General features: G+C 37.5%; 1 protein-coding gene across 1 annotated transcript in view; it reads right to left on the reverse strand.

The window, feature by feature from the left end:
• Nucleotides 1–9,357: 9,357 nt before the first annotated feature.
• The window catches only part of LOC126768689 (protein vestigial), a 38,788-nt gene continuing 28,882 nt past the window's right edge, over nt 9,358–19,263 (reverse strand). The window contains exon 7 of the mRNA XM_050486947.1: nt 9,358–12,416. Coding sequence (XP_050342904.1) covers nt 12,367–12,416 — 50 coding nt within the window. The 3' untranslated portion in view covers nt 9,358–12,366. The remainder of the gene's footprint in view (nt 12,417–19,263) is intronic.

A 19,263-nucleotide genomic window follows, 5' to 3' on the forward strand; every position in this document is an offset into this window, starting at 1 on the left:
GAGTTGCTTAAGGCAGGCGGGACTCCGGTCCTGAAAGAGCTAGCAAGCCTCTTTAATTCCGTCATCCAACATGGCAAGACCCCGGAAACGTGGAGCGGGAGTGAGGTGGTACTGTTTTTCAAGAAAAGTGATAAAACCCTCTTGAAAAACTACAGACCAATCTCCCTCCTGAGTCACGTGTATAAGCTGTTCTCAAGAGTCGTCACGTCTCGCCAGACGACTTGACGAGTTCCAGCCCCCAGAGCAAGCCGGCTTTCGATCAGGCTACAGCACCGTGGACCACATCCATACTGTTCGGCAGATTGTGCAGAAGACCGAAGAGTACAATCAGCCGCTGTGTATGGCATTTGTGGACTACGAGAAAGCCTTCGACTCCATCGAAACCTGGGCAGTGCTCGACTCATTGCAAAGATGTCATATCGATTGGAGATATATCGAGGTACTGAGATGTCTGTACAACGCCGCTACAATGACTGTCCACATCCAGGACTGTAAGACGAAGGCGATCCAATTGCGCAGAGGGGTGAGACAGGGGGATGTAATATCCCCGAAACTGTTCACCAACGTGTTGGAAGACGTTTTCAAAACGCTGGATTGGACTAGGTATGGAGTCAATGTAAACGGCGAGTACATCTCACACCTTCGATTTGCCGACGATATCGTCATCATAGCAGAGTCGCTGGAACAACTCACCGAAATGCTGCGTAGCCTAGGCGAGTCTTCCCGGTGTGTCGGTCTCGGTATGAACTTGGACAAGACCAAGGTCATGTTCAATAGGCATGTCGTGCCGGGACCGATATACGTCGAGGGGAAACCTCTCGAAGTTGTTAGTGAATATACCTACCTAGGACAGATAATACAAGTCGGTAGGAACAACTTCGAGAAGGAAGCCGATCGAAGAATTCGCTTGGGATGGGCAGCATTTGGCAACCTTCGTCAAGTCCTCAAGTCGTCTATACCGCAATGTTTGAAGACGAAAGTCTTCAACCAATGCGTCTTACCTGCCATGACATACGGTGCCGAAACGTGGACACTAACTGCGGGACTAGTCCACAAATTCAAAGTCGCTCAGCGTGCTATGGAGCGAGCTATGCTCGGAGTATCTTTGAAGGATAAGATCAGAAATGAGATTATCCGGAAAAGAACCGGAGTCACTGACATAGCTTGCAAAATTAGCAGGCTGAAGTGGCAGTGGGCTGGTCACGTATGTCGTAGGACCGATGGCCGTTGGAGCAGACGAGTCCTAGAGTGGAGACCGCGAATCGGCAAGCGCAGCGTAGGGCGCCCTCCAGCCAGGTGGACCGACGACCTTAAGAAGGTGGCGGGCACCAACTGGATGCGGAAGGCGGAGGACAGGGAGCTTTGGCGCACCTTGGGAGAGGCCTATGTTCAGCAGTGGACAACGATTGGCTGTTGATTGATAGTTGAGAGCCGTTTGGCGTGGTTGGTAGATACTTGCCTTTTCACGCCGAAGGTTGTGGGTTCGATTTCCACCCAGGACAGACATTTGTGTGCATGAACAAGTCTGTTTGTCTTTAGTCTAGGTGTAATTATATATATAAGTATGTATTTACAAAAGAAAAGTAGCATATGTAGTATATCAGTTGTCTGGTTTCCATAGCACAAGCTTTGTACAAGCTTAATTTGGGATCAGATGGCCGTGTGTGAAAAATTTCACAGGATATTATTATTATTATAGTTTTGTCGATTTGCAGATATTGTTTAAATCCTACCCACAAGTGAAATTCTTCACAAATAAAATGTACCATAATAGATAACTAGATTTATTGCGTACTAATATTCGTCGTATGTTTTATTTTTAAATATACGTATGTAATCCAAACTACCACCGTACGTACATACATTGTGTTTAATAAGACCTAAAAATCAAGTTGACGCCTCGTTGGTCTTGTGGCTAGGTTTTGGATCACGCAGTGCTCTTAACGTATAATATAGTCTGTCTGGCGCAGTTGCGGTCTCTCTTGAGTATATGAGTCCTCATCGTGTAGAATTCGTTTTTCCTGCGAGCCCCTCAGAACTCGCATAATATTACCAACTACAATCAATGCAATACTATAGTAATCGGGTAAAGTGAATCGGTCACAAAAACACTGAGTCATGACATTACTATTGCCTCCTAAGTTAATATAGCCCTGTATGTGAAAAAGCAAAGCGAAGTGCACACGTACGGAGGCTGGCGATAGACATAAATCGCAAACGCGATCGTCGATAGCGCGGCTCGTTTAAGTCGCGGGGACGTTTTAATCGTCGCGCGACGACGTCGCACGATCGGCGCGAGATACGATCGCCGTCACCACCGCTCGGCCGCGCCGCGCATGCGCACCGACTCGACGGCGCGGACAGCTCGCGCGACAGATTTCTTATCTCGATTACCATTTTTCAGACGCGTCTCGCAATTTCCTTGTTAATTACTTTCTACAAAAATACTCTCAGATCAACTGCGGATCTTTGTTACTGATAGGCATACGTACCCTACGCACGCCTATCAGTATCAAAATACCTACTGGTTTCGGCCGACAAAGTTAAGTAAAATAAAATAAAGCATTCATTCAGCAGTACTAGTTCAATTATAATACTATTTATATAAGTACGCACCTGAATATACGTACATTACTCGATTATCGAATATAACGAATACGACCTATTAGTTTTGTCACATCTAAACCAAAATATTTTGAAAGCGCACGCGCATTGTGCGTAATATATTATACCATAGATATATATATGACATTTGCATACCATCGTGTGGTTGTTGTGGCGGGATTTTAACCATTGTAACATCAAAAATGAACCCACAACTTTGCAAATAAATAATTTGAATTTAGGAAGTAACACATTACATGCACCTTCATATGTAGTATAGTATCAGTAAAATTTTATATTAATATGTGGAACCGAAGCCAATATTAAGTAGGCAGCCGATGCGTATATCAGAACGCAGCACGTGTTCCAGTCTCTCCCACGCTAATGACTCCTTCACTTCCTACTGTTCCTACTTCCCTAGTGCAACCGGTGTTCCTTGTCAACATCTGTTTTCTAACACTATGTACCACTATCGAACCTTAAGATAATACAAGTCTTGGGAAATATTTTCATAGTCAAGCCATTTGTTATACCTACCTACATAATTATGACACGAAAGATACATAAAGATGAGCATTAGTACGGGTTTGATTAGTATTGGTATATAATAGTTGCACACGTGTCTATAAAAGAGCCAACACTTTTAAATTGAAATAATTCAGACACAATTGTAGAATATATGTCCGTACATTCAGTTATTGCTCCCTTAGGATATTAAAGTAAACTGCAAAGCACTGTTTACTTCAAATAGACGCGACGCGGAAGAGGGCGCACGTCGCCCGCGCCCGCCGTCGCGCAGTGGAGCGCACACGCGGGTACGTGCCGTGAGTTATTAGTGGGGACGTATCTGTCTTATTAAATAGGTGTTCCTTAATGAGATCTCGGATAATTACATTGAATGGGATTCCGGAACTGGGACGGTGCGACGAGCGGGTGCGGCGCACATGTGCCGTGCGACCGACCTTCGGGTCATAGTTCGAATAAATCACCATTCTAGAATACGCCTTAACAAGATATATTAAGTATTAGAATAGATTGAACATATTTAAATCGTAATGATGAGTGTATAGGAAAGCGGAGGTCCCGTCACGCTCTGTCGCGGTTAACGGTTTGTTTGGTTCGCAAAAAGATCTTGTTTCAGTCGCCGCCGCCGCCGCTAATGAAGACGATTGCGCTTCGGCCATTAAGTACAAGCCGTCGTGTCGCTCCATCTGCAGTCTGAACCCGCCTTTATATCTGATTGACATTTATTGCCTTTAATGTTTGACAACTCAAATATTTTTTTAACTACTATCGTGTATGGTCGAAATTTATCCAATTTTTAAAGAATCTCGATCGGTTTTATAACTTAAAAAAATGAATGTAATATTTTCGTATTAGTCGGTACAGAGATAACCAAGCCCCCGGCTTCTCCAATCGAACTTTTTGAACGTATATTCATAACAAGTATACTCTGTGCCCAAAATTCGAATATCCATGAGCTGAATCTCCAACCCCCCTGTGAACACACCGTACCGCAAACAAATCACACTTTCGTTAATTAATCGTTAAAATATTTTATTTCATTAAATGAATCATACGAGTAGCGTTATGGTACTTTCAGTTGACACACCACTCCCAGGTGTGACATCATTTAGCTGTTGTCTATTATAAACCTTAGGACATCATTGTCCGTATTCATGCAAAAAGGAATCACTCGATAAAAACACATTTATGAAATATTAAAGATTTTAAAAAAATATGTGCTGCTTCGTTAAAAAAAAATAAAAATATATATATCTTATTTTGATGAATTTATTAATTACTTATTTAAATTTGTGTACGTAAATTTGCACTCTACTCGGTACAAATTTCTAGATGGTCCTTTTTTATTTTTACTAATTGATGGGTTATCGCATTTACAAAAAGGAACCACGACCTGGAAATATACTAATATGAATGAAAGCATGAATTTTATTATAATAAACCTTTAACGTAAAAACTTAACGAAAGAAAATATTATATTTTAATAATTATTTTCAGGATAGGATGAGAATGCAAAAATGCTTTTAACATCAAAACTATCGAACTTCTTCCCATTTTCGGCAATGATCTTCGCTTTCAATATACCTATATGACTTTTTTGTCCTCAGCTGTTTTACAATGGGTGAAATTCGTTTGCAATGTAGCAATATTTCAATCTTATAAAAGTATATTTTATAAGATTGAAATATTTGTAAAATAACTTTGAATACATTACCTTAGCGATTTTTTCTGCGTCTCCTATATACTCACAGTACATCTGATCTGATTTGTGTAACTTTCGCTTCGCAGCATTTGTTCTTACCTCCACTTGTCGATACTCTTCCATCTTTTAAATTCTGAGACTTATTATTAAGAACAGTGTTTTCTCTTTTTGTAGAAACGCCAAGTGTTTTGACAAAAAGATCTCGGCACATTTCAACTTTGTCCAATAAGTACTTACGAGGGAAGTTAATATTTTTTCGTAAAAGTAGTCATGTCATTTGGTACCAACGAGCAACGATAGGTCTGGAAACATTATATATAAAATGGTACCACCAGCTAGTAGTTTAGAACATTTTACAGTATTATTTTACAATAGTTCTTTACACATGACGGAATCGAATGACTTTGGTTCTATTTTGCATAATATATTACTTATGGAATCATTAATTTATTTTATGCTTAAAAAACACACATATATATACTTGGTTCCATTATTACTTATATTTACATACTTATATTTTATTGATAATTCACTAAACCCCGTAAATATTTTGTTAACTGTATTGTTTAAAGAAAAGAAAAAATAATGACACCTGTAGTTTAGTTTAATTGTCACAGAAGTTTAATTTGTTCTCTAAATAAATTACAAATTAATTTTAAACGCTTTATGTTGATAAATATTGCTAACACTTAAACTTTGCAATTCGAAACAGTAATTTTACAAATATTACGAGATATTTAAACAAAAGCATTAAAAAATACGCAGGGCGTGATGTATTATTCTTTATTTATAAATATTATTTTATGGTCTTAGTAGTTCTTTATGGGCGAATAGATCGATTAGCGAATTTTTATATCTCATTGATTAAGAAATGCACGGATAAAATACTAATTTAACTCGTGCGTCGGGACAGGCGGCTAGTATAGTATATAAGCAGGAATTACAATAATTCAGTAAATTCATTCATTTTTAATTACTAGAATAATAGTCCTTAAAGTTGTGTGTGTTGTGAACATTAGTTATTTCTTCTAACTTTGTCGCAGCTAAAATATGACATCATTAAAATATTTTGGCCTTTTTATCCCGTTTAACTGGATTTTCGATTATGGCGCGGGCGAAGCTGCGAGCCAAGCGTTAGTTATTAATATAAATGAAACCAACACCAATATGAGTGGTGCTTGCGCGGGCTTTAAAAAAAAAGCTTTTGCTCGATTAATAAGCAACTACTAATATAAAACGCCTCTTGTAAATACAAAACCGCGGCTAAGCAACGGCGGAATGTGTACGCAATAGTAAGTTTAAGAAACTTACTATGAATCTCCCTATGTTATAGCTATAACATTTTATAGGTACTGCTTAAATTAGAAATATCGAACCGCCCTCAATGGTCCGCGGTTATGGCGACAGTTGCTAAGTTCAATCATCGAATAAGTTTGAAAAAATGCTACTGATGATTGTGAACAACAGGGAGACCCCTAATTCAAAAAAAACAAAGTTACAGCTTAGCTTATGAAAACTCAAAAATCAATTAGGTAATTATATTGGCTGAAATTATGATCCCATTGTTGTAAGAAATCTATTTATTTAAATATTATAAATACTTATTATTAGTACTTTATGATAAAAATATAGTGAAAAATTGTTATTGAGGGTAATTTTATGTGCTTAATACCTATAGTGAGGTACCCACTGACACTCGCATGTGCAATGACTTGAGTAGCTTTAAAGTTATTGTCGGACAGAACTGAAGTGAAGTCCTCAGGACCGAATTTTGATCACAAGAACATTAAGCGTCAGAGCTGGAGGCTTATAGTGAAGAGTCTATGAAGAGTGTAACGCGCACACGGCGTTAACACCGGAGCCCTCTATCCCCTCACCCTCGTCACGCTATGGAAAAGCAAACAGAACTCGACAAGCTGTAAGACATCGATCAATACAAAATTCGAATCTATGAAATAATAGTTTAGAAATAAATTATCTACCTCAAAATGAACAGTAAATGCATTAAAAGGTAAAAAATAAATCAATTGATTCTATTTAAAGATTTTATAGGTATGTAATACAAAACTTTCTGAAGTCGAAGTCTACGTAAACTTGTATTATTTAGTACCTCTCCATCTTTAAATTCGGTTAAATCTAATAATCGAATCTCTGATTAGGATGTTGCACATTCGACAATCTGACGAAACCCAAAACAAACTGCTTTTAAGACGACGCCACCCGTCTTCGGAATATCATTATTCTGAACAGTATTTTTTGCTCTCGCAAGTCGCCTCGACGTCTCCCAGAGCCCAGAGTTCTGTTCCGTTCGTAAGACTTTTAACTTTATTTCCGTAGAATAAGAACCTCCGCATTCCTTGTACGGCTACAAGTTAATTAACCGTTTAATATTCCCGAAGAATGAGCTCCGGTCGCGGTTTTAGCGAAGTCATTACTTTCTTCAAGTTGAAGAATAAGAATTCTTATTACCTTTCGTTTTTCCATGAAGTAATCTCAATCTGCCTAACATTTATATTCGAAACGGAGAAATAAGTAGTTAACACATATGGTATAAACGAAATGAAAACGTCGACGTATCATTATAGATACCTATGTACCTACGTAACACTCTCAATATGTGGGCATGGGTAACGATGATTGTAATTCAAAAATTGTTATATTAACTTTATAAATTTTTATTTTTTATTAGCAGATAATATTTTCCAGCAATCAAGAAGAAAAATCACTAAATTAATAAATTTTTCAAGTAATGTTAATGGTTCCACGTCCTTTTTATCTCGTGACACTCGCTTGGGTGTTGACAAGAGTCACTGCTAGAATTGTCTATTGTCACCAGATAAAACGCCAATACATAAATAAACTAAAACGTTAAACTTTAACTTCCGAGTTAGTAGTAGTGCCCCGTGTTAAAATAGAAAATTGTATCAGACATTTAACATAGATTTACTTTTATTTTATATTTGAACTAAACAGTAGATAATGAAAAGGCTATTTTGTGCACACAAGTACCTCGTTAATGGTTTCTCTCCAAACTCCTACGTAAAGTACAAAGTGTTCATTTTATATATTTAATACACAATTCGGTTTTATCATTCATTAGATACACATTTTATACCTTTTATGCAAAATTGAAATAAAGAAGTCCGATTATAACGAACCATGCACAGCTGAGAACGATTAGTTTTACTACTTAGTTAACTTATAAAACTATTTTTACGTATTTAGTAAGTTCATAAAACTTTGTAAATTCCTAACAATTGTATAGAAAAATTCATAATTTTAAAATGTTTATATTGCACAATAGAGAGCAACGATGGTTGTTTCAGGGACAGGATATGCAATGTCCTGAGAGGTAATGCAAGTCGTCCACGCTACTAGGAGAACATCCGACCCTTGTAACGGACTCCTTGATAAGTGGTTCTCCCTCGGGAACTATCTGTTGAACCAACTTTTATTTATTAGAGATCGTACAGGGATAGTTTTCTCATTACGTGGTGGTAGGGCTTTGTGCAATCCGTCCACAAAGGTACCGCCCATTCATCACATATTAACATGCTTATGAACATTATCACATATTCTAGTGTAATATACGTATTTTATTTTTTAAATTAAAAATTTTTACAATTACCTTCAATTGTTCGTCTATCTATTGTTAGGATATCTGCGTGTGTATATATGATGAATGTATTAACTACTGAATAACATGTAATAAACGATAAGTTACAAAATATATTGTCTGTATAATATAATATAATAAATTTGCTTCTCTATAAATTTGTAAGTTGCTTAAATCTACAAACTTTTTTCAATTTAATGAAACAATTAAGAACGATTCTGAGGCAGTATTCGGTAATGTGATCTGAAAATATCGTTAGGAAGGAGATTAAACCACCGCGCGACTAATTGAGCCGGCGTCGGATAGCCGCTAATTATACGTAATATCGTCGACGCCGTTAACACTCCATTAGCATAAATAAATGCCGTGACAAATTCTCGCGAGACGCGTCTGTTTGTTTTACGATTTATTTATTCCTCACGCTGTGGAAACACAGGAATGTGTCCGAAAACGCCGGTAAGTGTTGTGCGTCAGCGTGCGGCGGCGTGCGGCGCGGTGCGGGCGGCGTGTTTACAAACAGGCGGCGGCTAATGGCGCTATTTGCGGGGCGACAAGCGCTGCCGGGTAACGCCATCTATTGTTTATTTCCAGCGCGCTCGGCCCGCGGCCGCGGCGTGATTAACGTACTTTAGAAATAATACAACTCACCGCACACCAGGCGCCGGCTTCCGACACGTGTTCGCTTCTCATTTTACTTACGGCTCGACAGCTGCTATTTAACATCTCCGCCTAAGTGGCCCCTATTGAGGAGACGCGCGACTAACATAATGTAAACAGATCGCCATCAATTGAGTTCTTGTGAGTAAATCACACGATCGCGAGATGCATCGTACGAATTATCTTATTAAAACAAATAGATTAGCTTAGAGTAGGTAATGGGGGTCATACAGGTAAATAAAAAACGACTGTATATAGTTTTATAATTAATATTTATTGAGCCTGCTCTCGAAGCTATTTACAATATTCTATAGATACATTACGATTAGGGTACGAGGTCCTCGCAGCGCGCTGCGGGTGCTGTAGCAGTAATACAATAGTTGCGAACTCTTTATGCGGACTACCGCATCGAGTGCCCTCTCATACGTGGCAGTCGGGTCGAAGTGTATGTGTACAAATAGCCCGAGACTAACCTTGCGAGTGTCGCGGTTCGCGGGCGTCACGCCGCGTAACGACACTCGCGACACAGTCGTCATTAATACGCCGACCCGGCGTTTCAGACGACTGCCTTGCACCGGAAGCTGCTACGTCACGTTTTACAATTGTATTTCGATCGGACATTAATTGATTGTGTTATTCAAAACAAAAACGTTCACGCTGCTGCTGACCGAGCAAACGTTATACGACATAAGATTTTAGAACAACATAAGATGTACGTGTGTGTCTCCGATCAGCTGTAGGTACAGCGCGGTACAAGCTGTCTGCCGCTAATAATCCGTGAAATGAACAAGGCCGGTGCACGGAGTGGAAAATGTTGCGGAGATAATGGGGCGCGGCGGTCGGCGCACAACTACTAACTTAATCGCTGAAAGGGTTGTTTATTGCACGATGCGTTTCATTGCTCTAACTAATACATGAAACATAACTGGGTATTATTTAACATTGGTTCAGTGAGATATACATATATAGACACATAGGTAGTCTGGTTACAATAAAGTTTATGTCACAAACCAATATTGAGTCAATAAACAAGTAGAGACAATTAATTTACAAATTTTATACATATCAATGAAACAATTCAAACAGGTACGACTTAACGACTTTTTTGTGTTAAAAAAGTAAGTAGCAATGTAACTGTATGTACCTATTAGCATACGTATTTATACTTTTAATTAATAATACCGATATAATACAACAATATACTTCGTTCCTAATAATAAACACAATATGTTACAATAGCACTGAGCCTCAAGGTGATGGTTGTTCTTACCCCGGTAGGTAGGACATATGTAGTTACACGTATAACATTAACATGTAGGATACATCCCGGCTACGAGAGCTATCTACGTTTACATTCTGGCCATAACGTAAATTCCAAGTTTACAAAATCTTTAACATTCTTTAAAACATCAATTACATTTTTCTCAATTCCGCTGACGGCCAGCCTTCTGTTTATCATTCATGAAGTTACAATTCACATCATTACTTATTTACATAACATTTTCCAATCACTAAATCTACGGCAACAATTTGTAACTCATTTAGCGGGAGATTTCTTAGCAGTTCGTATCTCGTACTTTCATCTAGCTACGTAGCTATTGTTTAGTTTTTATATAATCGCAAAGGCAAGTGTTTCAGCGAAGCGGTCAGTAACGATAAGCGTTACACTATTGTAGTTGGGTGTGGCGAAGTGTCGACGCGGCGCGCGGGGCAGTCCGCCCGCGCGCCGGTGCCTTAGGTTGTCTGTATTGTATGTATTTACACCTACATTAGCTTACGCGCTACGTACGTACATAGGGAATTTCCATAAATCATCTATCCATAAACTATATACGGTATGTATTTACATACGTTTTCTATCTAATATTATTTACTCGTCTAAAGCTAAATAGGTACCTAAGTATGAAGGACGAGGCCCGGCAAAACCCGGCGAGGCCCGGCGAGGTCCGCCGGTATTACGGAGTACGCGTTGACTCAAACAGAATTATCACAGACGATTACGTTAATTGAATGAATTCGTTATTGAACTCTGCTTTGTAATGCGTTACACGCGAGATGTCGTGTCGTGTTGTGTCGTGTCGTCGACGGCAGAACGATAGCACTATCAATTTTAAAACGAGGTCTAACATTCAACTGTCTAAATAATTAGGCAAATGTAAGGCGGAATAAGTTAATTACATCGTTAATTACTCTGAAAACAAAACTTGAAACTTTGTAATAATTAATGCGTTGGTTTCGTTATCATTGGTTGTTTGTTTTGTCATCTCAACCCGAATCCGCGGTGAGTGTTTATCTGAGCTAATTGCCGTCTTTAGAAGTTACAATTTACAAAACACTCGATGCGATGTAACGCCGCACCCTCGTTGTAACGCATACCTAAATAATGATTCCTCCTCCACTTAAATATTATTCTTTATTTAAGTAGAGGTGACAAGATTGACAACGACGACGACCGACTTATTTGTTATCGATTTCGTTGAGCTTAATCACGATCTATCATAAAGACCATAACTTGATCGGTTTCAGGCTAGATTCATCGAATCATCGAGTATTCATCATCGATATGTTTATACGCCGTTCGTGCGAGAACATCCCACGCAGCAGAGTGCTCTTCGGAACTGAGCAACTGCGGCGGGTCTCGATGTAACAATAGTAATAGCCGGTATCCGCCGTTCGCGCCACGGTTCGCCGCGTCGCGACTCTTGTTCTACCTCGCGAGTGGGGCGAGTTCCACGAATGTTGAATGAGTTAATACGATTCCTTTGTTTCATCTCCGTTCCCAACAACATGTTCACAAACTTATTTCAGAAATTATCCCAAGTTACGGGTGACGGTAGCCGGTGACTCCATTGCGGCTACAATCGCGTACTGGAAAGTATAAACACCTCGTTGTAAAACAAACGGAATGTTATCATTCGTATTTTACAATTTTACAAAGTTTGAAACATGATCGTAATACTAAGAGCGTGACCGCTCCGATACACAACACACGAGGTCGTCCCTACTACGATACTCATATTTAACTTAGCGCGCGGCGATCGTCTCCCGTCTGCAAGCGCCCGCCGGCCGACACACGTGCAATATCGTCTTCTGTATTCTCACACAGTCGTTCCGATGTATCACAGTTCACACGAAATCTGTCGCACTACCGGTGGCCACGGAGGCGGCGCCAAGTAGCAGAGGTACCCGGATGACGAAGCCTCCGGCTAGGACAATGTCTCTGATAACAACCTCAGCGGTCGGAGCGAGCGGCGCCGTAGCCTCAGAACCAGTACAGGTCCTTCGACGTGTCCTGCACCTGCGCCTCCAGACCTGCAGGCAATGAGAACAATGTTACAAATTACAATTCAAAATTACTTAATGTACTCTAAGGTCTGTCATTTGGCTATTCACTTTTGATAGATGGAACTAGTGAGTGCAGCAACGTTACATTTTGATTCAATTATTGACACTTCAATTAGTACTGTAATATTAGGCAGCTTACATATTTATTATTAAATTGTTATCCGTAATACAAGGTTATTCAAATAAACCATAAAGGATAGTGAGTTCCAGTCATCTAATAAAATAAAAACAAAACCAAAAGTTTTAGTCCTTTTTCATTAAAACAGAAATGTGTAGATTAATTTATTTGGGTCAGTACCTATCTAAGTAAAAATAACATAACCATTTACGAGTAGGGCTGGACCTCGTTGCAAAATTAAGAGAGGGCCAGGCTTGGTCGTAAACTTTTTTTGGCAGTGCATTCTTTGAACCCATGCGGCTCGTCAAAAACTACCTACTTTAGTTCTTATACATCAATACATTTTTCGTGCAATCTTACTTAAGCCTAGGAAAGCAAAGGCTCACGTATTGATTCCCGTGTATTCAGGCCCAGTGCGATTCAACCCGCAGGCGGTAGAAGTTTGTAAACACAAACTCTCCAGCCAACTAAAAATTTATAATTAACACGGACATTGACTTAATCTCGAAAAGTCAGAAGTAGCCAATTGCGATGGGATCGTATTTTTGCGTTGCAGTCCAACAGTGTCCGCTCAAGACTACCGCGGCTTCTTATTAATTTACACATTTTAAATCGATAATTTCATATTATTACAAAATAATAATGCCAAGGCGTTTAAACGTGCAAATTTTGAAAGATTTTCCTATTCAGGGGATTCAGCTAGTAATGGGAAGAATATTATTAGATATTATTTAAATGTGGCGAAAGTACCAAAAAATATACTGCATTGAAGGGTCAAGAAATCACGTTCCTCGAAACTATTTTAACAAAGTTTTATGTAGCCATATATATAAAATTCGCGAGGAGTTTTCGAAACATATCCGATAACGCAATCATCATAAAAAAGTAAAAAAGATGCAATAAGTACAATAAAACAACAAAGTGGATGTCACGACTCAGGACGCGACGCGACTCCAATTGATTGCACGTCACTGCGCGACGCGCGGGCGCACTGATTGTTATAAATGACCCGCCCGCTATCTCCAGCATCAGATCCTTCACATCATCAAACATCACCGATTGAGTGAGCCTACGGACACTCTGCCTTCTTTGGAGATCCGATAAAAAAGAAACAAACAAACGTCACGGAATGATAACGTAGGTATTGGAGTGACCAGGATTACATAAAGTACAGGAAATAGATATTCAGTGGAATGTCTAACACTCTCTTGAACTACATCAGATCGCACACTATTGAGCCGATACATTAACATTTTGCAATGGAAATGCCATATAGTACTTTATAGTATTTTTCCATTAGCGTTTCCGTCAATGTCTTTTTTCCTTCAACTTGAACAAAACGGCAAAATATTCTTCCTTTCTTTTAAGGACTCGTGTATTTATCGGTCGAACATAAGTCGAATAGACAGAAACTGTGCGACAATAGAGGCATTAATTAAAGTTGTGGTGCCGACGGCCGGTTAATTGCGGGTAGCGGGCGACGGGCAGCGGCGGCCGGCCGGTAATTGACAGCGCGCGTGATTTACTGTCGCCCGCCCCCGCGTGCCGCGCACCCTTCCCGCGCTATCGACCGCGGGCGGCAGTGGTCAGCGCGCCGCCATTGGTCGCCATGGGACCGCCCGCCGCCCCCGCGCCATCGCGCCTCCAACGCCCGCTATCGCCTGCTACCTCTGCGATCCTGGTACACGCCGGGTGTTTGCATGCCGGACACCGGACATTTTGTCGTCAGTTTTGTCTTTTTATTTACGATAAATAAAAAATGAGTTTTTTTATAGATCTTTCATCTTTAAGGACTTTTTATATGTTATTAGAACTTCTTTATCAAAAATAATTTAGTAACAGTCAAATATAAAATGCACTATATATAAGTTGTTACTTGATGAGTCACTCAGTACAACTTTTCTTCTTATTTTAAACAAGGGAACACAAGAGCAAGCACTTCTAAATTTAATATTTTAGAAGTTAATGTTTTTCATTGAATTTATAATATTACGGTGTTTGAAGCAGATATTTAATGACTTCTACTGTACTTTACCCAAGCAAAGTAAAGTGAGCAAATCTGCCAAATATTAGAAAATTTATGAGTTTAATAATAATTATTCAAGAAGAAGCTTTAGTAACTTATGTAAGTTGACTTATAATATCTTATAGATTACTATTTCTATTTAATTAAAGATATATTTAGGTGCTCGTTTCACACAAGAAGTAAAGTTTATAAAGTGTACGCCGTACGCGCAATACAAATAATGTAAGCAACTATCTCAGGCAAACGTATACCTTCAACATTGCTTCCAACGAATTGTGAAGCAGACTGAGACAATAACCGAGACGTTGTTCACAGTGTGTTAGCGTTGTATGAAGTGGGTTTGTAACTTTGTAAAGTTTATAGGTGGCTTATTTATATAATAACACAAAATTAAGACAAAATACTCTCCGGGTGTTCGTCGCAAATTTGAAGTTGGACTTTCTAACCGATTATTCTTTTTTAATATGAAGGTATATTTACAGGACCCAAACAATGCAATCAATATCAATTTCAATAACATAAATTAGGTGTAAATTCTATAACTAGAATTAATAAACTAGAATTAAACTAACCATCTCAATATCTTACAACTAGAACGGGCCAATTTCAATTAGGTAAGTACGTTTAATAGTACTCACATCACATTCAGTGATATTATTAATCAAGGGGTTATATGACAATTTCACTAAGTAAAGAACTACAGAAAAAAGTTAAAAAAATAATACCTACAAAAGTAGCAAAATCTAAAATAAAAATAATTATTTTAGCCACGTCAGCCATTCGCCAGGGAAACTATATATCATATTATATGTAGTGCACATGTGTGCTAATACACAAGTGCACACTCTCCTAAGCCGATGGAACGACAAACCCGACACGACCGGAGAGTTTAAGCCAAAGACCAAAGATGCAGAATTTCTTGATGATGTATTATATATTTCTTTTAAAACAAATGTTGCATATTTTTTGAGAACTCCGTCTAAATTTATAAATGAAAATAGTAAAATTATAAACAGAACAGGTTTTATTTTTTGTATGTTTATTTGTAATTGATAAACTGAAAAACTACTTAATCGATTTTAAAAATACTTCACCTGTAAAAAGCTAAATTATAAGCGAGTATCACAGGTTATTCTTTATTTTAAAAATCTCCCTACGAAAATTTCAATAATGTCACCCTTTATTAAAACTTTCTCACAAAGCTTAAAGGTATTAAGCTTGCGCGCGAAAACTATGATATATAAAATAATGCACTACGTGTTTATAGTGGGTACCTGATCGTTGCCCACGAAATAGTCCGCGAGGCTGTTTATCTATTGTACTAGTAATTGAGTCACAATAGCCTGCTTTTTGTTCAAATTAGCCAATGAAAACATGAATAACATCGAAAGGGGAAAAATATTCTTATCTATTATAACTATATCGTTTCATTATGTACGTTTATTGTGTTGGTACACATGTAAATTCCTTTTTAATTCGACCTATCGTTTAGAAATTAAGACCGATATAAAAATGTTAAAAATAAGAAAAATGATGCTAACATTTTATTTTTGTAAATTTATAAATTAATTAGGAAACTCACTCTGTTCAATGATGCAAGCCGAATGAAAATCCGTTTAGTAGTTTTTAAGTTCGAACAGACAGACAGAGAGAAGTGCTTGTTTTATAATATATAGTGATTGATCTTGAAATTTAATAGAATCGTCATTTACTTATACGAATTCTAATATTTTACTTTTTATTGACAGGTTTTTATAACTAACAATTTTATAAGTATAAAAATGATAATTTAAATGGCGTGGAATAAAAGGTTTTTATATCTTTTTCTGTTTTTTCAGAAGTGGACAACACTTAAATAATAATTACATCAAGATAGATATACCACAACTCGAATAAAAAATAATACCATAACTTAATATAGAACCATTAGAATAAAAACAATTAATTATATATATTTTCTTATATGTAAAGACCAGTCTAGGTAAATAATTGCTCACATACCTGCGGAACAGATTGTTCAATTACGCACTCATTAGTTCGTATTGCGAGATTATTTGTTCATGAGATTGATTCCAAGAACATTTTATTGTATCTGCCGCATGCTGCAGCTCGCAACAATTGGTGGAAAATACATTGTATTTTATTTAGATAATAAATTATTTTTGAATAATGAACTAACAGCCTGTTTCATCCCCATGTCTAATTTCTGGAGTTTTATTCTACACGTAGAGATTTCTTCACGACGCTGTTCCGCACTATAGAGCACCAGATACATTCAAATTATGTAAAATGGCAAATTATTCACTCGTATACGTTATCTTTGTCCCTTTGTTACTATAATCACGCACATCAACAATGTATTTTTGGATCAAAGCAAACAGGACCATCTGAGTATGAACATTGATTTTGCAGAGGAAAATTATAAAACAGCGTTAAATTGCCTGTTTCTACTGCTTCAGTTATATTATATTTACGACACGATCTAATGCTTTAAGTTTATATTTAAAAATGAATTAGCAACTAAACTATCTGTCGCAAATTTATTAAGTGACTAAGAAATAAAAAAAGTACTGATCGCATAATTAAAAAATCTTTTAAATACAATTAATCCCTGTGTGAGATAAGTCCGCCTTTGTATATACACCAAATAACAAACACAAATAAACACAAACAAAACCATAACATAAATAGTAACAGTTCTCATGGATGTGTTTAGTCTCTAACCGGTATATGTAGGTAATATGGCAAAAGCTAGTATCATTATAAATTCATGATATTTCATGATATTTCATGAAACGTCTACATAAGCTACCGGAGATGTGACTCCTACTTGCGATATTAGTTAATTAGGGACTCTGAACTCGTACTGGCAAATTTATATCTATTCCCAATTGTTTACATTTCTCGAACCCCTCCAGCCGATGTCCCGCATATGTCAGTCACCGTTTTTCCTATCCATATAATGTGGAAGTTACCTCCAAGTATGACAACTTATACTTATTAGTATAGTCTGAATTTGTAATTATTACTATTACTTAACGTAGTACTGGGTACTCCTAAATAAATAAAAGGGTTGTTGTATTGAAGTCGTTATTTGCTTTTATATAAAAAGACTCACGTTTCCTTGCGCCGGTTCTTCCAGGTCTGAGATATTTCTTTCCGAACCGGCGGTAATATATAAAACAACTTAAAACTTATTTTTCTTACATACTAATGTTCTTTGTTTGTACGAAATTACGCACATATATGCCAATTAGCTCCTCCAGCAAAGCGAATAGCAGAAGGGCTAAAATATGACTTTCCTTTACTTCTTCTTTTAATCGTAAACGCAGCTCGTCTTGTTATAATCATTACAATATTAACGCTATATAAATAATGTCATTTCGCATAATTAATGCCAAAAGTAAATTTATTATGACATCATTCTTATTTATTCTTGTGCTAAAACTTAACGACTAAAATAAAGGACTCTTAATGAAATGATAATTTTTTTTGCACTTATTGTCTTAATATTATTAAATACGTATAAATACATAATAATAAAATAAATAATAATTACCCTATTTACAGGAAAACGTCGCACAAGTAACTTATGTCATGCAAAATATTCTGCCGGATCGTTGAGACAGGTTGGAGATTGTTTACAAATTGATTGTTTGGAGATAAAATATTATTCGAGCTCAAATCGCTTTCGACTAAGGTGATTTTTATTGCAGAATAAAGTGACTACAGACTACTGAATTGTAATCGGTTCTTATTGGGTGAATATATATTCCGAACAGACGGTGGCTTTGCATTTATTTCAATCTTGTTACATGAAGGTAACGCTTCATATGCACTTATACTCGTAAGAATGTACTTGGATAAAGTTTGTATATTTTGATTGGTACTCTATTGACGCAAATACATAAAATGATCATTATTATAGCAAATAATAATACCATAGATATATATAGTATGGTTAAAAATATTCAGTGACACTGAGTCTGCCCCACGTCCCAATCCGCCTGCGCGGCGTATGGTTGACAATGACAAGTGTTCTAGCTACACATTTGTATTTTCCTATAACATTAAATAGCTAAGGGAGCGGTAGGGGTGATAGATACGCGCGAGTGTATGCGTGTGTGTGTGGTCGCAGCGGTGTCACGTGACCGCCCCCACTCTGTCACATATTCCGGAGCCACCCTCTACTTGTACCAGCAATCCGCACCCTCGGCTCGTATACTTAAGTACTTCTATATTCAACTGTAGATACATAGGAATTCAAAATGTTTTAGTGAAATAAATATTTAGCTTAAAACAATTGTTCTGTTTATTTATAAATGTTTTTATACCACACAGTATTCATATACCTAGCAAGTACAATCGGGTAATACACAGACTTTGTTCATTGGTAAAAGTGAAGGTTGTCGTGGCATGAAAACATTTCTAAGCAGCATTATGTATTTTCACAAAATAAGTTAAGCTAAGTAAGCGGTCTTAACTTTATGTGTAATGGAAAGGATAGTTCGGTCATCCTCCTGTCGTCTCTAAGTTTCGAAGAAGTTGCCGATTAACTGTTTAAACAATTCAGCATAAATAATAATTTATTCCTCTTAATTTAAATGTAGTGTTTATATGTTTATTTCTTATTGAGCTGATATGGCCTAGTGGTTAGAACGCGTGAATTT

This window comes from Nymphalis io, chromosome 5, assembly GCF_905147045.1.
Source record: "Nymphalis io chromosome 5, ilAglIoxx1.1, whole genome shotgun sequence".
Classification (NCBI taxonomy): Eukaryota; Metazoa; Arthropoda; class Insecta; order Lepidoptera; family Nymphalidae; genus Nymphalis; species Nymphalis io.